Source organism: Lissotriton helveticus, chromosome 6, assembly GCF_964261635.1.
Source record: "Lissotriton helveticus chromosome 6, aLisHel1.1, whole genome shotgun sequence".
NCBI classification, from domain to species: Eukaryota; Metazoa; Chordata; class Amphibia; order Caudata; family Salamandridae; genus Lissotriton; species Lissotriton helveticus.
This window is the reverse complement of record NC_136067.1, coordinates 1498001455-1498027961: the sequence shown is the minus strand read 5'-3', so window position 1 is coordinate 1498027961 and position 26507 is coordinate 1498001455. Positions and strand designations below refer to the sequence as shown.

Here is a 26507-nt window from a genome sequence, read left to right as displayed (position 1 = left end):
CCCTAAAACATGGTAAAATAGGCTTACATCTTGTTAGCATATTTGGTTTACTAATAAGTCATTAGTGAGGAGGCATACCATATAACCAGGGACTGTAAATTAATTGTTACCTTTTAAAGAACTCATCGCGTGGTACTGGAGGGTCATACAAATTTATCATATATACATCATTTTGAAAATATGTAGATTCTTTCAGCAGTGCTGATGGTAAGTGTACTTTCTCATATGAATTCGTACACTTTTAATTTCATAAAACAATAACTAAGATCATAGGCTCATACTATGAACTCGAGATTAGGAGAAGGATAAGACATTGATTTTCCCATAGTACATTTTTTCGAAGGATGTATTGACAGGATTATGTTTACACATCTCATGTAGGTATTGTTATGGCAGAGTTCCATCAGCGTTGAATAGGGGCTACTTTATGAACCTTAGAGCTCTGATTTAGGTTCTCTTTTTTAATATGCTAGTTTAATCAAGCTGCTTAAAAAATACCAAGTAAAAATTTAGAAATTAAAATAGTCTAATTGATCATGTGCCTTTGATTTGGAAGTGCATCACTATTTTACAGTCAAGCAGAATTTCAATTTTGATTTGTCAGTATGTTATTTTACCACAAAACAATATTCTGAAAAAAGATTTACTATTATGAAATGTGTTCCTTAATCGCCAAGAAAATCTATTTGCTAGGAGCACTGTTGTGATGGCCTCTGTGTATCTAATGTCAGTGCCTCGAGTCAAAGCAGACCAAATAATCTGTAGAATCCAATGTAGCTGGTGTGTTTCCAGGAACTAATGGAAAATTAGAGACTTTTCACATATATATTGCAAATTTTTCATGGGGAAGAACAGTCTCACTGTAAATTTGCCATTTCCCTTTTGTGCTCTTTGAAGACGGGGGCACTGTCAGCACTTTCCCATAATTACTGCACCATTTACAAGTTGTTCAATAAGGTGTGAGTTTAGCTCTACAGGTAGTTGTGTGAAAGAGAATGCACATGTTTGTAAATAATTAGAAAGTTTTGACTGTCCATCTTCCTCTATTTCATTTGTATTTTCCCTGATATCTTTTGAAATTCTATATATACTGTCCCCACTCTACTGCACACACTCTCTGAGCATATGCACTCATGATGCATATGAGTAAAAAAGATGCAACTCATTCATGTGTGATTCTATGCATTTTTGGTGAAGGTTTTAAATATGATCTATTTCTAAGTCTGACTAATGCTCGTAACAACTTTGTGAACCAGTTCCCTGAAGAAATGGCAGATCAATTTAGTTCTCCTTCACAATGATTGGTTGTGTTAAAATGCAGTGGGCCTTTATGCAATACTCATCCTGTTTAATCTGTGATCTATTTGTTCTGTTAATTGACATTTTTGTAAATATTGTTCCCATCCAGTGGGAGAATTGATATATGTTCATTGTGGTTCAAGTGCAATTTAGTGGACATTATTTTGACTGCATATGTGAAAATGTTTTTTATGTTCAATTTAGAAATATCCCTCAGTCAATGGGAAAATCAATACACAGGAATTACAGAAAGAACCATATGTAACCAGTACCAAAGAGTTAAAACCTGATTTCAAACCTACTGAACTTTTAACCCCAACAGTCACAGAGCAGGTAAAGCTTACTTCATCGTCTTGTCCTTTCTTGCACTAGGTTTTTAATACAACTGCATTCATCAATGTGCCAGATTTCATATACAACAAATAAAGCCTGTTGATATATGTTCACAATTTACACCAGTGATATATCAGGTTTACATTTGAAAGACATTGAAAAAGTGGCATGTGAGGTATGGATTCCTTACAGCAGCCTCTTCTGAACTATGAAATTAATATACAAAACAGGCCTCAGAATAAATTAGGAAAAACATTTCCCTCAATGTGTCCCTTTACAAACACAAAACCTTAGTCTACTTCTCATCAAATAATATGAGGACACCCTTATATTAGGGATAGATGTAGCAAATGGTCTAGGACAAATGTATGTAGGGATATGTTTCTTTCACAATTGTACCAACCAAAAATCATTGCTATGGCAATTTTCAAACTGACCCGAATGCAGAACGGGGCATTGAATGTGGCATCACCAGAAAGGGAGACAAAGTCAACTATGAGTGGGGAATTGGGGGCAGTCCCAAACAGCAAACCGTATAGAGAGATGTTAAGGGTACTGTTATGGATGGGCATGAAACTGGGTGAGTGGGTCTGGGGTAGTCTGGGGGCCTGCCTATCTTCAGAATTTGGGGGATTGCGACGATGGATGTCTTCCTGGAGAGATGGTTTTGGCAGAAAGTGACTCAGCCTGAAAATACCATCTTTTATAGGCAAATTCGATACTCCTGTCAATGCACCGACATAGACTCACCCGGACTTATGCCCACTACATCCAGATACTCAGATATGTTGACGGAGCAGCCATTTCTTTGTTGGAACACTGCCACATGATGTGAATATTACTCTGCAATTCTTGTTTTGTAATGTGTACCTAGAAAACCTTGATAAATGAAGCATTTTTATTAACTAAGGGAAAGAGACAAAATTCAAAGGGGACTTCAAAGAAAATGGAAAAAGGTGGATGACTGGAATACTGGAAACTCATTCCATGGCTTAGTATCTCAGTGAATCCATGACTGAATTGGGACCAATCTGAAAATACCTTTTCTGTTTTTCCATCCAGCTAATATAAAGATTATATACATCGTACAAATCATTCCTGCATCACTAGTACAGTTCTTTCCTCAAATTTAATCTTTTAGGCTTTGTAGAGCCCAATGGTGGAATATTGCCTTCTTGGACTTGGTCCCCTCTGCAGGTTGACCGTCAAACTTTTTACCTTCACCCCTCTTATTTTGCTGAACTCACTTTACTTGGGTTTAGGACTCCATGCACATTGCCACTGCTAACTAGTGGTAAAGTGTTTCTGCTCACTCCCTAAAACATGGTAAAATAGGCTTACATCTCATTAGCATATTTGGTTTACTAATAAGTCATTAGTAAGGAGGCATACCATATAACCAGGGACTGTAAATTACTTGTTACCTTTTAAAGAACTCATCGCGTGGTATTGGAGGGTCATACAAATTTATCATATATATATCATTGTGCAAATATGTAGATTGTTTCAGCAGTGCTGATGGTAAGTGTACTTTCTCATATGAATTTGTACACTTTTAATTTCATAAAACAATAACTAAGATCATAGGCTCATACTATGAACTCGAGATTAGGAGAAGGATAAGACATTTATTTTCCCTTAGTACATTTTTTCGAAGGATGTATTGACAGGATTATTTTTACACATCTCATGTAGGTATTGTTATGGAGTTCCATCAGAGTTCAATAGGGGCTACTTTATGAACCTTAGAGCTCTGATTTTGGATCTCTTATTTAATATGCTAGTTTAATCAAGCTGCTTAAAAAATACCAAGTAAAAATTTAGAAATTAAAATAGTCTAATGCATCATGTGCCTTTGATTTAAAAGTGCATCACTACTTTACAATCATGCAGATTTTCAATTTTGATTTGTCAGTACGATATTTTACCACAAAACAATATTCTGAAAAAAGATTTACTATTATGAAATGTGTTCATTTATATCCAAGAAAATCTATTTGCTAATAGCACAGTTTTTTTGTTTGTCCTCATTACTACCATTGTTCAAATGCCAAACCAAAATTCGCATACAAATAGCTGTCTCAGTTTGTGAAAATACTGGCAGGGATAAGGAGCGACAGAGTGGGGGCCAAGCATCCCTCTATTGCAAGCTCAGTCAAGAAGGCATAAAACCAACCGGTTACCTAAGCAATGGCAACCCTGGTAGGAGTGACAGCCACATCGGACCGGGCTAAGACCGGGCAACGGCTGTATACATAGTGCAGGAGCAAAAAGGGCACCATAGTAGAGTAATCATCGGACCCGGGGAAAAAAAAAAACCTAGACACTTTATTACTCCCATTATAACAGATACCAGAAAGCCCTTTTGCTCTGGTTACCAGACCTGGCCAGGTCCATGCGAGCTGTCTGCAAGACGGAAGCCTGCCATTCACCAAAAAAGGGGGGTGAAGGTTCCTTCCACTTCCTGCAGATTTCCCTTCTTGCCAACAGCACCGCATAGAACACCAAATTTTTAGCTGCACTTTGATGTCCATCCAAAATCCCAAAAATCACAAGAGGCAGATCTATATTAACCTGGGCACCCAATGATGTTGTTAAAGTCTTACTAATCACTGCCCAAAATGTATCTAGCCTGGGGCATTCAAAAAACATATGGGTATCAGATGCTGCCAAAAGCCCACATCTTGCGCATGCAACAGAGTTGCCCTCAGTGAATTTAGATAATTTAAGGGGAGAATAGTATGCCCTGTGCAGAGTAAAAAGATGATTTCTGCGTAGCCATGAGGGCTTCACAATACTACACAAGAGCTCAAATGACGCACACCAAAGGTCTTGCACGTTATGGCTAGTGATTAAAGGGCTCCACAACGACTCCGGTAAGGTGAACTCTCCATCCGTTTCCTCAAGGATGAGTTTATACCACTGTGAAGTCTCCGTTTTAGCTGGTAAATTATTCACGAGATTGTTGATAAGTAGGCTGTGACCTCCAAGTGCAAACTTATTCCTTCTGGGCGGTTGAGTTTTGTAAGCTTGCGTCCAACTGGTCATTTGTAGATATTTAAACCTCGATAGGTTAGGGCCGATCTTAGCCTGAAGATGTTCCCATGAAAGCAACTCCCCTTCAAAAAAGAGATCTCCCCAAACTTCTAAACCTGCATCTCTTATAGGCACCGCTAAGCTGTCTCCGAGCCAGGCAGGATTTTCAGGTAGCCCCCTATCACAAAAATACCCTTGTTTTATAGATCTAGTGACTTCCGCCCACATTTTTGCCAATCCTTGCAGGACATTCAGTTTGATTTTTTTTTTTTATTTCGGGTTGCCAAACTTGAAAAGAAAAGCAGACTGGCCAACCCCCTCACCTTCCAACATAGCTGAAAACATAGAGCCCACCCCATGATTAGTGGGCGTTTTTAATAACATACGAGTATGAGACAGCTGGAAGGCCCATGCGGATAATTTCAAGTCGGGGGCAGCCAACCCCCCCTTGTCTCTTCGCCGCGTAAGTTTTTTCCATGATATACTTGCCAGTTTATTGTTCCAAATAAAAGATGTGATGTCTGACTGTAATTTGGCTAAGCAAGCATGATCAAAATATAAGGGGATAGTGCTAAACAAAAAAGAAATTTTGGGTAGAATCGACATTTTAATTAGGTTAACCCTCCCAATTAAAGACAGTGGGATATGGGACCATGATTGTAACAGCTTACGGCACTCTTTAGCTACTGTTGATAGATTAACTAAGGCAATGTTTTCAATGTCTTTTACAATACGTAGGCCCAAATACCTCATTGAAGAACCTGCCTGTACCTCCATTGCGCTCCCATCGTCATTCCAGACAAGCATCTCGGTCTTTGCTTCATTAATCTCGTATCCGGATACTTGACCGAATGCGTGGGCTATTTTTAAAATTGCAGGGAGTGCAGTTCCAACATGTGACGTAAGAATGAGAACGTCATCGGCATATAGGGCTACTTTCCTCTCCCACCCTCTATAAGAAAAAGATTTGATGGTAGCCTCCTCCCTTAGTTGTTGCGCGAAGGGCTCGATATAGAAATCAAATAGTAGGGGGGAGAGCGGGCAACCCTGCCGTGTCCCTCTAGAGATGGTAACCGGGTCAGACAATTCCCCATTAACCAACAAACGCGCAACTGGACTATTGTATAACAAACCGATTGCGCGGCGAAACCCTGCGCCAACGCCAAACTTGGCCAAGGCCCCCGACAGGAACTCCCAGTTGACCCTGTCGAAGGCTTTGGTTGCGTCCAACGTGAGGGCAGCTAGTGGGAGGCTCCGGGCCGATGCTATATCAAGGGCCCCTATCAGATCATAGGTAAGCTCAAATAGTTGTCGTCCCTTCACAAATCCTTTTTGGTCAGGATGGAGGACCAAGGGCGCAATCAAAGCCAACCTAGATGCCAAAATTGTGGTAAAGATCTTGTAGTCCACATTTAATATTGATATTGGCCTATAAGATCCACAGGCGACCCTTGGCTTCCCCGGTTTCAAAATGAGGGTGATAGAGGCATTATCCCAAGATGCAGGCGGGGTCTGTCTTTCAAGTAGGATTTGATTAAATAATATAGTAAGAAAGGGGACGAGTTCTGCTTTAAGGGCTCTATAAATTTCTGCCGGCAACCCATCGGTTCCGGCCGCCTTCCCTTTCTTACTTCTTTTAATGGCAGATCTAACCTCGTCTTCAGTGATGGTATTATCTAAAGATTGAGACTGCTCCGGGGTAAACAAAGGTAGATCAATATTCCTCAGCCAAGCCTCAATAGCTTCTGATGAGATCCCATTAACCTCCTTATAGATCACCTGAAAGTAATCTCTGAAGGCCCTCCTAATATCCTCATCTGATGAAAAGGTGTTATTATCAACAGTTATCGCAGCTATGTTATTACGAACCTGATCTGTTTTGGTCTTCCATGCCAATAATTTCCCCGCCCCTACACTGTATTCAAAATGGGCCAACTTGCTGGCCTCCCATCTCTGCTGGAGTCTAAGATTTAATATTGAGCTCAAGCTACCCTTCAGAACCAATAACTGATTCCTAAGAGAGGTTAGAACAGGTTCAGAGGTAGTGTGGTTGGTATCTATATCTTGTTGAATTTGAAGTATGTTAGCTTCAATAGTGGTAACTTACTCCCTATGTTTCTTCCTGCGATATGAAACTTTCGCCGTAATGACCCCTCTCAAGAAGGCTTTGAACGAATCCCAAATAGTCCTCGTCGTCGCTGAGCCCCTATTAGCATTCATAAAGTTATGGGTTTCAGTTTTAAGAAACGCAATATCCTCCGAAGAGGAAAGAAGAGATCGATCAAAAGACCATGTGTTGGAGGGCCTCTTATTCGGCCAAACAATTTCCATTACTACAGCCGCATGGTCCGACAGATGTAACGGAAGATAGCTAACGGTCTTAACGGAGTCTACCAGCCTCAGACTGATTAAAAAGAAATCTATTCTGGACTGGTGATGGTACTTGTAATTCCGAAAGGAGACCCCTTGTTGTTTTCCAGACCTCTCTCTCCAGATGTCAACAAACCCATATTGCTTCATTGCGCTCTGTAGCAGGGACCTAGTCTTAGAAAAAACTTGGGAACGACTATTGGCCGATTTATCCAATAGAGGATCCAGTACGACATTAAAGTCGCCTGCCAGGATAATAGGTTCAGGAAAGGAAAGCAGGTGTGAGAATATAGACTCCAAAATAGAGGGATCGTCCTGGTTCGGACCATAATAACCCAGGATGTAACTTTGTACGCCGGCCATAACCACTAACGCAATGGCCCATCTGCCACCTGGGTCCACCGCCTTTGATACCAGCCTAGCTCCAGCTCCTTTTTTAAAAACAACTGAAACACCTCTCGTATTTGTTGTTTGAGTTGTTGAAACTGCGAAATCAATCCATCTATTTTTCTTAATAAGGGTGAGCATTTCCGCATGAGTTAAATGAGTCTCCTGGAGCACAATGACCTGTGCATCCGAGTCTCGCAAGTATTGCATAATTCTATTAGCTCTAGGCTTGGTGCGAAGGCCATTGACATTCCAGGAGATATATTTTACACTACTCATACTTAAAAGAGAGAAAAGCAACTAAAGCTAAGCCTGTCAGCTGTGAACTTAAAACACTATCCAACATCTGTCTCCTACCATCCATTTTAACACATCCTTGCTCAATGAGGACTTTTTTATGTTTATGCCACCCCCCACCACCCCCCTAACCCAGTGCCCCCCCTTACCCCCCACCCACCCCTTGAAAAACCCTTGTGTTATCTAACCGGAACATAGTCCAGTAGATAGCACCCCTTCCAAGAGCTCCCAGTGAGATTGCCCCACCTGCCCCAAGGGGAGAGATAAAGGAGATAAAAGGACATAAGGACCTGTATAAATAAAAAAGATTACCCTACATGCCCTCAAAAATAATTGCCACAACTAGTTAAGTGAATACCTAGTTTGCTAAAAAAAATAAAAAAAATCGGTCTAGTTAGTCTAGTTGGTTTACTGCTTCTAAACCAGGAGTGTTCATAGCATATAAATAAGGTAGAGGATATTGAGCCTACCTGAAGAGGTGCACTTATACTGCCTCCAGTTATGCACATCCTATTTATTCTCATTGCCCAACTTCATTAAGAGCTCATCGGCTGCCTGCACCGATCTGATGTTGAACATCTGGTTATTATGCATGACTTTAATGGTAGCTGGAAACATAAGCTGGGCTGTTGCACCTAACCTCCTAAAGGCATCCAACCGCCTCCCAAACTCCCATTGTTTCTCCAATGTGACTCTGGGGAGGTCAGATCTAATTAGGAACGTATATCCTTCCCCGGCAAGTGACTTTTGTTTAACGCCAGGTTAAGAATCTGCTCCTTTAACACATAAGTATGGAAGTTAACCAGTATTTTACGCGGCTTAGGCCTTTGGGGGTTCCTCCGAAAGGGATCCCTATGGACTCTCTGGATATCCAATGCCAATTCTTCAACTGAATGGTCTAGGCCAAGGGACTCCTTCAACAAAACAGAGATAAATTGCTTAATGTCTGAGCCCTCAGTTCCCTCTGGAACATTGAGAATGCGGATGTTCCCCCGCCTAGCGTTATTTTCCAACGTCTCCATCCTTTCACTTAGTGCTTGATCCCCCCTGGTAAGCTTCTTTATATCAACTTTAGCCTGCTCCAAGTGGGTCGAAAGTGCTGCTGTTGTGTCTTCCAGGACACCTGTTCTTATGGTAAGTTCATCAATCTTACTGTCCAATGCTTCGCAATAGTTCCTTATCTCCTCATGATTCGTGGAGGGCTCAGTAAAACCTTTCCTAATCTCCATTGTTAGAGCAGAAAACATCCCCAATAAGGAAGCCGCTGTTATAGAGGATTCACCTTCAAAATTAACTATGCTGGTTTTAACTGAACCATCATCATGTTGTTCCCTGAGGCTCTCATCGTCCCCCCACCCTCCTCCTCTGGCTGCACCTTCCAACTCCGGCGGTACTGCTAAGTGATTTCCAGGGTCTGGTCCTTCCGCTTTTTTCAAGCTCTGTGGGGGGCTCCGCTCCACGGGGGACAGTACTCCAATGACCTGGACTCCCGTCTCTACTTCTTGATCATCTCCTACACCCACCATACCCTCTAGGTTAGGGGTGTCCAGTGCCATTACCCCAGCTTCAGCCCCAGCATCAACCTCCCCCACTGGGAGGGAGGGTAATATATCCTGGGCAGGGGGAGAGTAAAGGCAATAAGGGGCAGGTGGGACAGATTCCATGTTATGATCTTCAGAAAGATTGAGTAACTGTGGGACCGCTTTAAAATAGGATCGAAGCGAAGGGGTGATTGTTGACCCTAAAGATAATGCAGCCTTAGGGCTCTTAGCTTTAGATTTTAACTTAGGCTTAGGCTTATGCTTGGTGCCTCTAGACTTCACTTCTGTGCTTAAATAGGAAGAAGATTTCCTCCTAACCGACACACCAGAACTAACAGCCCTCGCAGACTCAGCAGACTTAGCAGCTTCCCCCTCTGGCACGGCTATTTCTTTTTCCGGTCCCCGCTTATCTTGCCTTTTATCCGAGGTACATGTCGAATTTCCAGGGATATTAAATGCAGGACTTGACCCTGGCAACAACTCAGCCAGAGTAACCTCAGAGCTCTCACTGACCTTACCGTGAACCTCAGCCTCTGACCCCACCTCTGCAGCTGCTATCAACGGAGTTGACAGTGGTTGTTTCTGCACATCTCTGGGAGGTGTTCTGTTAATGGCGCTTCTTGAATTTGCAGCAAAAGAGGAACTGCGGAACGGCTGCACCAAACCCCGCAGTTTCCTCCCTCTCCTTAGCTCCAGCGCGGCTGCCCACAGATGTAGCCTCGGCCTCACCTGAGGATCTTGCGGCCCGGACACACCAGACAGTTCAGGAAACAGTCTCCAGGGAAACGCCGCACCAGCAGGACCAGCAGGACCTTGACACGACTCAGCAACACACCGGGCAGTAGGGCTCAGGGAAAGCACATCCCGGAGGCAGTAAGCTCGACATCCTCCGTCCTCCAAAAACGAGCAGGGACACAGAAAGCGGACTGCTCGGCGAGGTATCTCCGGGGGCGGAACACTGCCCTGCATCCTCACCACGCCAGAAAAAAGTGGCAAACAGTAGCGAACCCTGAGACAGCAAACTGTAGAACAACGGTGGAAAAACAGCAGAAAAACTGTAAATTTCACCAAAAAAAAGGCAAACATTGTTGTGGCTATCTACTCCCACAACTCATCCCGCAAAACTGCAGTCCTTACTGAGGCAGGGAATTCTCTAAACGGGAGCTCGCGGTGGAGCACCACGGCAGCCTACCTAGCTGCCGCCATATGTAGATCTGAAAATACCTTCTCTGGTCGTCCATCCAGCTAATATAAAGATTATATACATTGCACAATTCCCTCCTGCATCACTAGTACAGTTCTTTCCTCAAATTTCATATTTTAGGCTTTGTAGAGCCCAATGATAGAATATTGCCTTCTTGGATTTGGTCCTCTCTGCAGGTTGACTGTCAAACTTTTTACCTTCACCCCTCTTTTTTTTCTGAGCTCACTTTACTTGGCTTTAGGACTCCGTGCACATTGCCACTGCTAACTAGTGGTTGTTTCTGCTCACTCCCTAAAACATGGTAAAATAGGCTTACATCTCGTTAGCATATTTGGTTTACTAATAAGTCATTAGTGAGGAGGCATATTTGGTTTACTAATAAGTCATTAGTGAGGAGGCATACCATATAACCAGGGACTGTAAATTAATTGTTAACTTTTAAAGAACTCATTGCGTGGTACTGGAGGGTCATACAAATTTATCATATATACATCATTGTGCAAATATGTAGATTCTTTCAGCAGTGCTGATGGTAAGTGCACTTTCTCATATGAATTCGTACACTTTTAATTTCATAAAACAATAACTAAGATCATAGGCTCATACTATGAACTCGAGATTAGGAGAAGGATAAGACATTGATTTTCCCATAGTACATTTTTTCGAAGGATGTATTGACAGGATTATGTTTACACATCTCATGTAGGTATTGTTATGGCAGAGTTCCATCAGAGTTCAATGGGGGCTACTTTATGAACCTTAGAGCTCTGATTTTGGTTCTCTTTTTTAATATGCTAGTTTAATCAAGCTGCTTAAAAAATACCAAGTAAAAATTTAGAAATTAAAATAGTCTAATGCATCATGTGCCTTTGATTTGAAAGTGCATCACTATTTTACAATCATGCAGAATTTTGATTTGTCAGTAGGTTATTTTACCACAAAACAATATTCTGAAATAAGATTTACTATTATGAAATGTGTTCCTGAATCTCCAAGAAAATCTATTTGCTAAGAGCACTGTTGTGATGGCCGCTGTACGGGAAACAGCCTTTACAATGCAACTTTTACCACGCAGTGCCTTTACGACGCAACTTTTACAACGCAAACCATTACAACGCATTGTGCTGGGGGGCGCTCTAGGATAGGGAATAAGTTTAATTTACTGTCCAACACCTTCCCTAGTGTCCACGGGGACTGGAGTTGGAATAGTAAATTAAACTATTCACTATCCAGCACCCCAAAGCGCTATGCATTGTAAAGGTATGCGATGTAAAAACCGCGTTGTAAAGGCATGCGATGTAAAAGTATGCGTTGTAACGTCATACATCCCCGCTGTAAATCTAATGTCAGTGCCTTGAGACAAAGCAGACCAAATAATCTGTAGAATCCAATGTAGCTGGTGTGTTTCCAGGAACAAATGGAAAATTAGAGACTTTTCACATATATATTGCAAATTTTTCATGGGGAAGAACAGTCTCACTGTAAATTTGCCATTTCGTTTTGTGCTCTTTGAAGACGGGGGCGCTGTCAGCACTTTCCCATAATTACTGCACCATTTACAAGTTGTTCAATAAGGCGTGAGTTTAGCTCTACAGGTAGTTGTGGGAAAGTGAATGCACATGTTTGTAAATAATAAGAAAGTTTTGACTGTGAATCTTCCTCTATTTCATTTGTATTTTCCCTGATATCTTTTGAAAGTCTATATATACTGTCCCCACTCTGCTGCACACACTCTCTGAGCATATGCACTCATGATGCATATGTGTAAAAAAGATGCAACTCATTCATATGTGAATCTATGCATTTTTGGTGAAGGTTTTAAATATGATCTATTTCTAAGTCTGACTAATGCTCGTAACAAATTTGTGAACCAGTTCCCTGAAGAAATGGCAGATCAATTTAGTGCTCCTCCACAATGATTGGTTGTGTTAAACGGCAGTGCGCCTTTATGCAATACTCATCCTGTTTAATCTGTGATCTATTTGTTCTGTTAATTGAAATTTTTGTAAATATTGTTCCCATCCAGTGGGAGAATTGATATATGTTCATTTTGGTTCAAGTGCAATTTAGTGGACATTATTTTGACTGCATATGTGAAAATGTTTTTTATGTTCAATTTAGAAATATCAGAACAAGAGAGAGAGCAAGGGATGCTTTTTTCACTGGGTGTGAAAGCGAGGTTACTCCTATTCCCCTGAAAGGAATTAAGTACAACAAAAGAAGGAGTATCCCCTCCTGAGGTTTCAAGAAATCTCACTTGAGGGCGTACTTTCTGGCAAAAAGGGAAAATTCAACCTTTTGTATAAAACCCCTCACTCACCCACCTAGGGGTGACATGCTTCATCATCGGGGTCCACCCTGATGACCTAGCGTCACCAGGATGTGCTTCAACACCTGAACTACAGTGGAGCGGGTTGTGACTGTGGGTGCAAAAAAATGTTAAAAATTGTCCTGGTTTAACTCGAAATATAATTTTTATTTTAGAGCAACTGAACAATGGTTAAAAATTCAAAGGCGAGACCCTGGTAGGTGAGTTACGGCCAAGGAGTCTCTATATGTGTTGGTGTGCGTTGGTCGACATGTTTCTACCAATAGGGCAATAGCCCGGTATTCTTCAGGACCAAAAACAGGTGGACGGAAGGTATGTGCCCCCTAGAAGGCACACCCTGTCCTGTGCCCCTGTGTACCTAGTGGCTAAAATGGCCAAAGGTGTTGTAAGCTCCAACAAAATATGTGAGCTGAAAAAATGAAAAGGAGACCTGTGGGGAAAGAGATGTAAACATTATTCAGTTGTGATCATGCTTACTCTCCTGTAACGTCGTGACGTGTCTCCGTGCTCATTTATTCATGCCAGGGAAGTCGTGACGTGTCTCCGTGCTCAACAAGTCATGCCTAGGAGGTGGAGGCCCTCCGTGAGGAAGTGGATCCTGTGTCCATGAGAAGTATGGCGGACACAGTTGTATTGCCAATATGTGTGTGCATATACTCATGCATTATCGATAGAGGCTCACATTTAGATACTTCATATAAATCAATCGAGGCGATATTGGTGCCTAAATAGATGCATTGCTACACATTTCGTAGTTCGTTATGAACGTGACTATTCATGGGGGCGTATGTGAGTAATCGCCGCAATCCGTAATTCATACCTTGTGATTACAAAATAAGGGCGGCGTTCCATACGTGCATATAATCGTTGTATAACGTGACATTAGCGTGTAATAACGTACAAGACTGACACACAAGTAAACATGTAGGAGTACACACAGAAACCTAGGTTAGAGAACGGGCTTACTTAGTTTTAAGCTTTAGCGTGCTTCAACGGGCAGAGGGTGGGTATTTCACACCGTCAGAACCTATTCTGTAATGGCGGGAAGCAAGATGGTAAGTGGCGTTACTGGCGGTTGTGCCTGAGGGGGGAAGCTCCCCGTGTACGGAGAGCATTCCGTGCCTGAAGTGCCAAGTCATGTAAATGACTTCCTGCGGGAGAGAGGAGGGTTACTTACAGTTTGCGGGCGGAAAGAAGGGCCATTCACCTACATCTACCGGTCTCTGCTCGGCTAGTGCTGCTATGTCGGGCGTGGCCGGTGAAATGCATTCTCCCTCACCGGGGTGGGCGTGGCCACCCTGTGGCAGGGGGCGGGATTACGTCACGTTGTGACGTGGTGAAAGCTCATGTCCCATTTAAGGGAGCATGAAAAAGTGACATAATGTAGAAAGTTGGAAACCATCTCCATAATGTTAAAAGTAAGAAACCTTCTACGGTAAGGATTAAATGGACTGGAACAAGGTCCAAAGGTGGACAGTCAGTGTCCCGAATGGGGTCTAATATTAAATAAGGAGCCAGTGAGGTGTGCTCTCCCTATGCAGGGGTCGGAGGCGATACCCTGCGGTGGATGGGAGGAGGCCTAATATCGTCACTTAGTGAAGTGGCTGAGATGGTTCATGTCTAAGTTGGGGAACTTTAGAACAGTATTGTACCGTTGTGGGTTTGAGACCCTCAGTGGTAGACGGTGCAGAAGCTGTGCACAAAGGGCCAATGGTAGACGGTCTGTGTCCCCATGGTATCTAATAGGGAACTAAGGAAAGCCTATTGCTGGGCTGATTCGTCCTCACGGCATAATGGCGATAGGGACAGGTTACAAGGGTGAAGAAGTGACTATGGCAGATGTAGGTGGGACACGGAAATGAAGGATTAATTCATTTGAATACAGAGCCCCATGGAATATTATCGTTCATTCCTGTCTTATGGGTGGAAAGTCTGTATATCCACCGCTGTTCTTTCTCGAAGAGACGTGCCTGTACATTAAGGCCAGGTTGGATTTGTTCGATTATGGTCCACCTCATATCATTGGGGGTGTGACACATAGTGAGAAAGTGGTCTGTGAGTCTGGTGTTGTTCTTTCTGCATCTGATTGTGCTACGATGCTCAGATATTCGTTGCTTCACTTTGCGTGTGGTCATGCCTACATAGGACTTATCGCATGGGCATTTGATCAAGTACACGACGTTGTGACTGTTGCAGTTTGTATGTGCTTTTTGCTCCCAAACTTTGCCTTCCTCGAGGTTCAAGGTCTTCGTATTGGTGGTGAGGTGGCAGACACTGCAGTCCCCACACCTAGAATGTCCAGTGACAGGCGGAAGTCCCCATAAAGTTGTGATGCTTGGGTTCATTGTCGCCATTTTGTTTGGTCTTGTGTCGACACCTGGAAAACCTTGATAAATGAAGCATTTTTATTAACTAAGCCAAAGAGACAAAATACAAAGGGGACTTCATAGAAAATGGCAAAAGGTGGATGACTGGAATACTGGGAACTCATTCCATGACTTTGTATCTCAGTGAATCCATGACTGGATTGGGACCAATCTGAAAATACATTTTCTGGTCGTCCATCCAGCTAATATAAAGATTATATACATTGCACAATTCCCTCCTGCATCACTAGTACAGTTCTTTCCTCAAATTTCATATTTTAGGCTTTGTAGAGCCCAATGATGGAAGGTTGACCGTCAAACTTTTTACCTTCACCCCTCTTATTTTGCTGAACTCACTTTACTTGGCTTTAGCACTCCGTGCACATTGCCACTGCTAACTAGTGGTAAAGTGTTTCTGCTCACTCCCTAAAACATGGTAAAATAGGCTTACATCTCGTTAGCATACTTGGTTTACTAATAAGTCATTAGTAAGGAGGCATTCCATATAACCAGGGACTTTAAATTAATTGTTACCTTTTAAAGAACTCATGCGTGGTACTGGAGGGTCATACAAATTTATCATATATATATCATTGTGCAAATATGTAGATTTTTTCGGCAGTGCTGATGGTGGGTGTACTTTCTCATATAAATTTGTACACTTTTAATTTCATAAAATAATAACTAAGATCATAGGCTCATACTAGGAACTCGAGATTAGGAGAAGGATAAGACATTGATTTTCCCATAGTACATTTTTCTCGAAGGATGTATTGACAGGATTATTTTTACCCATCTCATGTAGGTATTGTAATGGCAGAATTCCATCAGAGTTCAATAGGCGCTACTTTATGAGCCTTAGAGCTCTGATTTTAGTTCTCTTTTATAATATGCTGGTTTAATCAAGCTGCTTAAAAAATACCAAGTAAAAGTTTAGAAATTAAAAGTCTAATGCATCATGTGCCTTTGATTTGAAAGTGCATCACTATATCTGAAAGAAACAGGTTAGTATTAGATTCCTTACCTTAGAATATCCCCAGGCGTCAGTCTGGATCCGGAAACTTTTGCGTAGCAGTACCCCTGCGCGTCGGTAGGCGTCGTCTGCAGGCGTCCCCTGCGGCTCCGCGTCCGTCGTCGGCGTTGTGCGCCGTGATGTCGTCGCTGGAGTATATAGACGCCGCCTCCGCGCGCTGACGTCAGTTCTTCTTTTTTCCGCGCCAGTTAGCGCAGATCCGAAGAGCAGTACTCCGGTCTTTTGACCAAGTTTTTGATAACTCTAATCTTTCTTACGGTGCCGGTAGGATGCCCGGTTTCAAGAGTTGCGACGGGTGCGACCGCCTGATGTCGGTCACCGACCACCATCGACTCTGCCTCCGGTGTCTGGGCGCGGACCACGACGTGGAGTCCTGCGTCGACTGCCGGGCCTTGACTAGTAAAGCTAGGCGGGAGCGGTCCCGCAAGCTGCTCGAGCTCCGAGTGTCGGCCCCGCGTCGAGAGCGGTCCCGGTCCGGTCGGAGGTCGAGGGAGCGGTCGAGGGAACGATCGCGGAGCCGCCATGAGCGCTCCGGGAGTCGCCACCATTCCTCCGGTACGTCAGGTAAGCGACACAAGAAGTCGGGGCGTCATCATCGTACCCCCGACTCCCCCCGACGCCCGCGTGATGCGGCCGGGGGTTCGGGTGGCCCCACCCCCGCGGCCCCGCGTGGGTCGCCGATGCCGTCTACCCCATACCCGTCGGTCCCTGGGGAAGGCGCGTCGCGCGAGGAGATTGAGGAGTTCCTCATGGCTATGAGGGCGATGTCTCCTCCGGCGGGGCCTACGGCTCCTACGGGCCCGTCGGTCCCGTCTGGGGGCCCGAGCGGTACGGGTGCTCCTGCCCCGACGCCGCCGGCGGCTTCGGCCCCGGCGCCGCTGGGCCCTTCAGGGTCGTCGCCGGCTGGTCAACCGGCCTCTCCGGCGCCGATTCCATTGGGCCAACCCGTGGTGCCGCCTCCGCGCGGCGCCGTGGCTCCGCCGTCGGTTCCGGCCGGCGTCGGGGCGCCGGCGCCGCGCGGCGCCACCCCCATTCCCTCTCTGACTCCTGACGCGGAGTCGGACCGGCATCGTCCGACGCCGAGTCTGGCGCCGTTGGGGCCCATTGGCTCCGAGGAGCCGGTCTATATCGTCGACCCGGACTACGGCGATGAGGACGAGTATGGTGAGGGTTGGGAGGGGTCTGAGGACCCTTTATCACGAGCCTGCCAGTATGACGTAGACTGGGTAGGTGACTTGGGTGATGCCAGTGGTCTGGACGAGTCACCCAACCCTGGGTTTGTCTCGCCATCCCCTGTGGCGTCGGAGGCGGGGGCTGCCTATTCGGTGGTCCTGATGAGGGCTGCCAAGGCCTTGAGCCTTGAGCTCCCCGTCGCCAAGGTCAAACCTAACATTCTCACCGAAGTGTTTAAACCGCAGTCATGCCCTCAGGAGCCTCTGCTGCCGTTTAATGAGGCCCTGACGGATGTCCTTTTGGGCACCTGGTCCAGGCCCGCTTCCGGTGCACCGGTTGACCGGAACGTTGCCAGGCGTCACCGTCCGTGTTCGGACGACCCTGCCTTCCTCTCCACCCATCCCTCCCCGGAGAGTCTGGTGATCCAGGCCTCCACTTCACAGTCCGCATTTCCATCGGCCCCGCCCGATCGGGAATCGAAGCGATATGACCAATTTGGCAAAAAGGTCTTTTCGTCTTTGAGCGCTGGACTGCGGTCTTGCAATACCGCGTGCCTCCTGGGCCGCTACACCCACTCTCTGTGGGATACGGTCGCGGAGTGTCTGCCGCAATGCCCGCAGGAGGTGCGGGACAAGCTCAACCAGGCCTTGGTTGAAGGCCGGGACGCGGCGAGGTATTCGATCAGGTGTGGTCTTGGCACGACCGACTCGCTGGGACGGGCTAAGTCCACGACGGTGGCGATTCGTCGCCATGCTTGGCTGAGATCCGCCAACTTCTCGCCGGACGTCCAGAATGCCCTCATGGACATGCCATTTGATGGCAGTCGCCTATTCGGTGACAAGGCGGACAACGCGCTTGAGCGCTTCAAGGACTCCAGGGTCACGGCCAAGTCCTTGGGTCTTTCGACCCAGCGCCAGCAAACGGGTTCGTTTCGCCCCTTTCGTGGCCAAGGAAGGGGCGGTCCCACGCGTGCTGCCAGCCACGCGCCGCAGAACGCTCCCCAGCGCGGTGGCGGCCGTGGATTCCGCCGTGGTGGCGGTAGGGGGCAGCGGCGAGGTCAGTCCACACCTCCCCCCGCAGCAGCCTCCAAATCTTCCTAGTCCGAGCTTTCAGGCTCACGTGACGCCAGTGGGTGGCAGGGTTCGCCATCACCACTCCCGCTGGCGCGCGATTACATCGGACAGGTGGGTGCTGCAGCTCGTCCGAAGGGGCTACTCCCTCCCCTTCGAGTCCACTCCTCCAGCCATGCCACCGCAGAACCACCGTGTGTCGGGGGACCACTTGACACTTCTGCAGGAGGAAGTTACGGCCCTCTTGGCCAAGGGGGCCATCGAGCGCATTCCTGGGCCAGAAGTAGGGTGTGGTTGCTACTCCCACTACTTTCTGGTGCCCAAGAAGGACAAAGGAGGCCTGCGTCCTATCTTGGACCTACGGAACGTCAACGGCTTCCTCCGGAAGGAGAAGTTCAAGATGTTGACTTTGGCTCAGGTCTTGGCTGCTCTAGACCCACAAGACTGGATGGTAGCGTTGGACTTGCAGGATGCGTATTTTCACATCCCCGTCCTGCCGGCCCACCGGCGTTACCTGCGGTTCACGGTAGGCCAGGAGCACTTTCAGTTTATCGTGCTCCCATTCGGCCTTACCAGCGCCCCACGGGTGTTCACGAAAGTGATGGCGGTGGTCGCAGCTCATCTGCGCCGGTTAGGGGTTTCAGTCTTCCCCTACCTCGACGACTGGTTGTTGAAGGCGGGCTCGCCCCAAACAGTCGTCCACCACCTTCAGATGACGACAGACCTCCTGCACGAGCTGGGGTTTTCCATCAATGTGCCGAAATCACACCTGTGTCCCTCTCAAAAGCTCCTTTTCATCGGAGTGGTTCTCGACTCGGCGCAGTTTCGGGTTTATCCTCCGGAACGGCGGGTCCGGGATATTCAGGCTCTGATTCCCATCTTTCAGCCGTTATCCAGGGTTTCGGTCAGGTTGGCGCTGCGGCTTCTGGGGCTGATGGCCTTCTGCATCCTACTGGTGCATCACGCCAGGTGGCGGATGCGGGCTCTGCAGTGGGACCTGAAGTTTCAGTGGGCCCAGCATCAGGGCAACCTATCCGACCATGTCCTGATCTCGGAGGGCACTGCCAGACAGTTGCAGTGGTGGCTTACGGACCGCGATTGGGTCAGAGGCAGATCCCTCTCCCTTCCCCAACCGGAGCACGTAGTTGTGATGGACGCGTCCCTCCAGGGCTGGGGTGGCCACTTGGGAGAGGCGGAGATCAGAGGCATCTGGTCTCCGGCGGAGTCCCGGCTCCATATCAACATGTTGGAGCTGCGGGCGATTCGCCTAGCACTGAAGGCATTCCTCCCCTTTGTCAACGGGAGTGTAGTGCAGGTGTTCACGGACAACACCACCGCCATGTGGTACCGCAACACACAGGGCGGTGTGGGGTCGTGGACCCTTTGCCAGGAGGCTCTGCGCCTCTGGCAATGGCTGGAACGTCAGGGCGTGACTCTGACGGTTCAACACCTGGCAGGTTCTCTGAACGCCAGGGCGGACGAACTCAGCCGTCGGTGCTCGGTGGATCACGAATGGCGTCTGGACTCGGACGTGGCGAACGGCCTCTTTCAGCAATGGGGAGAGCCTTGGTTAGATCTATTCGCCACAGAAGAGAACGCGCAATGTCTTCAGTTCTGCGCGTTGGAGTTTCCAAGACGGCACTCGCTCGGCGACGCCTTTCGGCGCGAGTGGAGTTGCGGTCTGTTGTACGCCTTTCCGCCTATACCACTTCTGCCCAGAGTGCTGAAGAAGATCAGGCGCGACCGGGCCCAAGTTATCCTTGTGGCTCCGGACTGGGCTCGAAGATACTGGTATCCCGAGCTACTCAGCATGTCAGTCGGTCCCTCGATCCGCCTGCCCCTTCAGGAGGACCTTCTGTCGCAGCAGCAGGGGACGGTCCTCCACCCGAACCTGTCCAGCCTCCACCTCCATGCGTGGAGATTGAGCGGCGACAGTTGAGGCCATTCGACCTGCCTCCTGAAGTCTGTGATGTGATTCTGGCAGCCAGGCGTCCCTCCACAAAGTCGGTATACGCCTGCCGGTGGAACAGATTTGTGGCATGGTGCACAGCAAAGGCTGTGGATCCCCTTTCTGCCCCTCTTTCCGAGGTTCTCCTCTTCCTTCTTTCTCTTGCCCAGCAGGGCTCTGCTCTGGGCACTATCAAGGGCTACCTTTCTGCCCTTTCCGCCTTCTTAAGGCTGCCTGATCAGCCATCTTTATTCAAGTCCCCTATTGTTATGAGATTCTTGAAAGGCATCACGCACATGTATCCACCTGTTCCGTTCGTGATGCCTCAGTGGGACTTGAATCTGGTTCTGACATTCTTGATGTGTGCTCCCTTTGAGCCGCTTCATTCCTGTCCTCTCCGTCTTCTCACTCTTAAGACGGCCTTCCTGGTTGCCATCACCTCTGCCAGGAGAGTGAGTGAGCTCCAGGCTCTTTCTGTCAAACCTCCTTTCATGTCCGTCCATCCTGACAAGGTGGTTCTTAGGACTAGGCCTTCTTTCCTGCCCAAAGTAGTTTCTGCTTTTCACATCGGGCAGTCCATCACCTTACCCTCCTTCTTCCCGCCTCCGCATCCTTCAAAAGATGAAGAGTGGCTCCATCGTCTGGACCCAAAACATGCGCTTTCATTTTATATGGATCGCACACGCCAGTTCCGGGTGGATGACCAACTGTTTGTTGGCTACGTGGGTGAGAAGAAGGGAAGGGCGGTACAGAAACGAACCATCTCTCGGTGGGTCGTCCTGTGCATCAAAGCATGCTACTCTTTGGCTCGGAAGGAGCCTCCTGTTGGGCTGAGGGCCCATTCCACTCGGGCCACGGCGGCTACTACTGCCCTGGGCCGGGGAGTCCCTTTGCAGGACATTTGCCAGGCGGCTACGTGGGCCTCGCTGCACACCTTTGCGAGGCACTACTGCCTGGACAGTCAAGTCCGGAGGGATGGCTTCTTTGGCCGTTCGGTCCTCCAGGACTTTCTGGTGTAGGTTTGTATTGGTTCGCAGACCCACCACCGGGGTTGGTATTGCTGGGGTATCTATTCTAAGGTAAGGAATCTAATACTAACCTGTTTCTTTCAGATGAACAAGTTACTTACCTTCGGTAACGATATATCTGTAAGAGACAGTAGTTAGTATTAGATTCCTTACCGCCCCACCCATCCTCCCCGTTCTGCGAACTGATACCTAGGGTTAAGGACATCCCTTTCAGGGCCCTAGTTTCAAATGGCACCAGTGTTAGTTCTCACATGGCTCTGCGTGTTCTGGCGCGGAAAAGCTGTGTGCAAAGAACTGACGTCAGCGCGCGGAGGCGGCGTCTATATACTCCAGCGACGTCATCACGGCGCACGACGCCGACGACGGACGCGGAGCCGCAGGGGACGCCTGCAGACGTCGCCTACCGACGCGCAGGGGTACTGCTACGCAAAAGTTTCCGGATCCAGACTGACGCCTGGGGATATTCTAAGGTAAGGAATCTAATACTAACTACTGTCTCTTACAGATATATCGTTACCGAAGGTAAGTAACTTGTTCTTTACAATCAAGCGGAATTTCAATTTTGATTTGTCAGTATGTTATTTTACCACAAAGCAATATTCTAAAAAAAGATTTACTATTATGAAATGTGTTCCTTAATCTCCAGGAAAATCTATTTGCTAAGAGCACTGTTGTGATGGCCTCTGTACATACTGAGTTTGATTCCGATCCTGGAAAAAATTCCGCCGTACGATTCGTACTCGTAGCCAATGCACATGGCCAGTGGCATTGCCCTGAACACAATAACAGTCATGCAATGATGTCACCTGTAATGCTGCTGAAAGCTTCTCCACGCGACTGCCAGGGACTGTCCGTACCTTTGATCATCAGAGTGGTGCGATGCTGAAAGGGTTCCACCTCCAAATAGCCCCTTGGTCGGAGTACAAATGACAGACACGAAAGGGTGATCAGGCGAGGGGAGGAGAGGATGGGAACTGCAGAGAGGGAGATCTGAAACAGAGGCAAACAAGCATTAGGATTGCATTCTTATGTCACTGATTCTACAAATACCTCATGAGATACACTGTACCAGTCACACCTGTGAAGTGTAACCACTGTACCCTATTTGAGATCACAGATAATGCTATGACATAAGATCAGATGCATGTACGCAGACACATAAAATCTAGTCAAGTCGGTCACCTATTAGAATCTTGTGTAACGCTCACAAGTCTGCTACTATGCAATGAGATCCATGTTGACAAAAACTAAGTCACAATGTATGATGATGTGTCCCAAAACAAGAAATCAAAATGTATGGCAGTGCTACTTACGCAAAGTCAAATATCTGTATTTGGCCCTGTGTATCCGTAAGGGCCATGAAGGCAAACTTGACATCACCCACAACAGCTGTAAGCATCTCATATGATGAGGAAGCTAATGACCTAAATCCAATGAAGCCCCTCTGGAGCCAGTCTGTTGCTCTTGCAAATGAGCCTCACTGTGCTAAACATGACAAGCAGGTGGAAATTAAGTCAACAGCAAGTAATGAGGAGCTAGGCCACATGAAGAACCCTATCATCACCATGAGATGCTGCACGGGACTAGAGAATCATGTGATTAACCTCACTCCACTGGTGCCACGGAATAATTTACATGTGATTCAGCCCACCATTCTAATGTCATCAGCCCAACATACCTGGCATCATGGGAATGGAAAGTGAACTTCAACTCACTGTGAAAGCAAGTGGGTTGAGGGGATGATCCAGACACATCCTGCTGCACACAGTGAGGCTGCAATCCCCCACAGAGTCCGTGGTTGTGATCTCCCACACAATGTCCAACCATGGTATATGCAATGTTTCAGTGTCAAAGTTTACACACATTGATGCATTCACCAGAGTCAAAACTCAACGACAGATGACTGTCAGATAGGGTGACTATCCTGTCATGGGAGTGGGGCTACATGGAATCGGAAACCTGATGTTGTTGCAGGTACGCATGGTCCAACAACTTGCGCATGAACATGTACCACACAATTAAAACCATACCAACGAAAAAAAGCCTTATATGAGTCCTTACCCAAACTGACATTTCCACATGTCCGTGCATGGTCCGTTGATTTGGCTGACGTTGCTATCATCATGAGCAATAGCAGGCTGACCAAGATGACACCAACGGACAACAGGCAGCGCGACCTGAGAATGTGAGGCACACAAGGGGTCAAGTACAGAACAATTTCATTCAGACATGGTCATGTTGAATAGACTAAGGTTGTACTACACTTGTACATTCCAAGTTCACACATAGCACGTCTGTGTGTGGCATTACATCTGCACCTGTGTGACACTGCACAACAAACATAAAAGTGACATTGCATACAGTCAGCTGAACACACAGCATGCTACCCATGCAACTCTATGGTACATGCGTGAACAAAATGCACCTAGGACTCACCATTATGAAAAGAAGTTGCGGATGAGGTGACTCCGGATATCATCTTCAACCTCCTCGTCACTGGCATCCTGGCCAAGTCCTTCATCCTCCAAGGGCAGATGTTCCAGCTCATCAGAATCTAGGATGAGTGGCACGGCCTCCTCCACTGCCATGTTGTGTAGCATGCAGCACACCATGAAGATGTTACACACCTTGAGTAGGGGTGTATTGGAGGGCTCCGCCTGTCTTTTCGAGGCACCTGAACCGGCTCTTCAGGAGTCCAAATGTTCGCTCTATCAACCGCCTGGTCTGCCCATGAGCATGTATACCGCTGGTCTGCAGCTGTCCTGGGGTTGCGTAGCGGAGTCATGAGCCACGGCATGTTTGGATATCCTGCGTCTCCTGCAAATTGACATCATGGAAATGAGTGTGTAATATGATGCAGGTAAGTAAATAATGACATACAGACATACATGAGTAACAGAGTTTACCCACCAACAAGACATGCCCGATGGTTGCGCAGCTGCAGCATCATCTGTGGTACCCTGCTACGCCTCATGATACATGCATCGTGGCACTATCCTGGAAAACGTACACAAACATGGGAGATCAGCATGTTGGCAAGACACACCACCAGGGCATTTATCGAGTGGTGATGTTTCCTGTTGCGGTACGCTTGCTCCTGAGCCTGTGGTGGCACCAGAGAAACATGTGTTCCATCAATAGTACCAATTACATATGGTATGCGTCCCAGGGCATAGAATTTCCCCTTTGACATCTGTCAACTCTGCAGGAGTAGGGAATGTTATGAATTCATCTATGTGCACCAACATGGCTGCCAATACATCACGTAAAACCCTGCTGAACATTGTTTGGGACATCCCCCCACATCACCTATGGTAAATTGGAACGTACCTGTGGCAAAGAAATGTAGTGCTGCCATCACCTTTACCTTGGGTGTCAGCGCAGTTAGATACCTGTGTCGTGGTTGGAGATGTGTTTCCAGCCTGTCCGTCAGGTCCTGAATCAACTTTTGTGTGAAGCGGTAATGCCGTATGCAATCACGTTCCCTCATGGCATCTAAGTCTGGCAACAGCCTTGGCAGAGGGGATGCCCTGCACAACATATTAAGGAAAAAAAGTGTACAACGGTCAGACAAAGACAATTACATTGTACATGGCACAAGCAACACTGCTTCAACACATCTAATCAATTTTGAGTCTGGCGTGGGCTACACATTGAGGACACATGTGCCAGCTGGCTGCCACTCCTCCATGATAACTGATAGACCTGTTGTCTGTGGAATGGACATGACATGCATACAAATGATCTGCTCGGCTGGTCTGAGTGAGCAGGACCAAATATCATGTCAGTGACACACGTCACGTGAACTCAATGATGAGGTTGTCTGCACATCCAGATAGCTGACAGCAATGCACACACCCACATCACATGTGCCATCATTTGCACATATCAGACATATTGTGCTTGAGGTGTGCATTTTCAACAACTACAATATGGACATTATCAGACTGCAGATATGTATGTTTGGGGACAAATGGTCTATAATGCCATCACACATATGAGCAGATGATTTGCACCAGTGGCATGGTGTGCGTACATGTGTAACCCTGTCATCACGGCAAAGACCCATCATAGATGCTCCTACAGCAGATGAACTTGACAGTATACAAACAGCATGCACAATTTTGCACATGGCACACACATGACGTGGTCACACACGGTCATGCTGGGCGTCAATTTTACATCTGTGACAGTGGGCATGTTGCTGTCATCATGTGGCAGATGCCTGTACTGAATGATGTGCCATACCAGTGTTGATGTGCATCACAATATATTCAAGATGTAACTCAGGTGAGAAGTGTTGAATGTATGTGAAACACATGTGCACCGTGATTAATGACATGTCTGAACAGCTCTTCCCACATCAACTGTGCCACAATATCACATTCCCTGTGCTATATCACTGTCTGCCACACCTAGGGCCTGCTGATGTAAGCATGCCATGCACATCTATACATCCACATCCTCAACATGAGCCTACACCTACATCCCTGTCATGTGATTTCCTGGTATCACTCCCCCAATGTTGCCATGAATGAGCTTATGAACGCAGCCTACACATGCATTCACTTGAGCATGTCAAACGCACAGTACCCTGATTGAACGTGCGTGTGTACGGGTCGTTTCCCTATTGCATTGTAGCTATACGCGAGCAGAGCGTACCCTGATTGAACGTGCGTGTGTACGGTTCGTTTCCCTATTGCATTGTTGCTATACGCGAGCAGAGCATACCCTGATTAAACGTGCATGTGTATGGGTCGTTTCCCTATTGCATTGTAGCTATACGCGAGCAGAGCGTACCCCGATTGAACGTGCATGTATATGGTTCGTTTCCCTATTGCATTGTAGCTATACGCGAGCAGAGCGTACCCCGATTGAACGTGCGTGTGTACGGTTCGTTTCCCTATTGCATTGTAGCTATACGCGAGCAGAGCGTACCCCGATTGAACGTGCGTGTGTACGGGTCGTTTCCCTATTGCATTGTAGCTATACGCGAGCAGAGCGTACCCCGATTGAACGTGCGTGTGTACGGGTTGTTTCCCTATTGCATTGTAGCTATACGCGAGCAGAGCGTATCCCGATTGAACGTGCGT

General features: G+C 46.8%; 1 protein-coding gene across 1 annotated transcript in view; it reads left to right on the top strand.

The window, feature by feature from the left end:
• Nucleotides 1-841: 841 nt before the first annotated feature.
• The window catches only part of LOC144762755 (uncharacterized), an 842179-nt gene continuing 816513 nt past the window's right edge, over nt 842-26507 (top strand). Inside the window, exons 1-2 of the mRNA XM_078648006.1 lie at nt 842-862; nt 1504-1632. Of these exons, the coding sequence (XP_078504132.1) occupies nt 842-862; nt 1504-1632 (150 nt within the window). The remainder of the gene's footprint in view (nt 863-1503; nt 1633-26507) is intronic.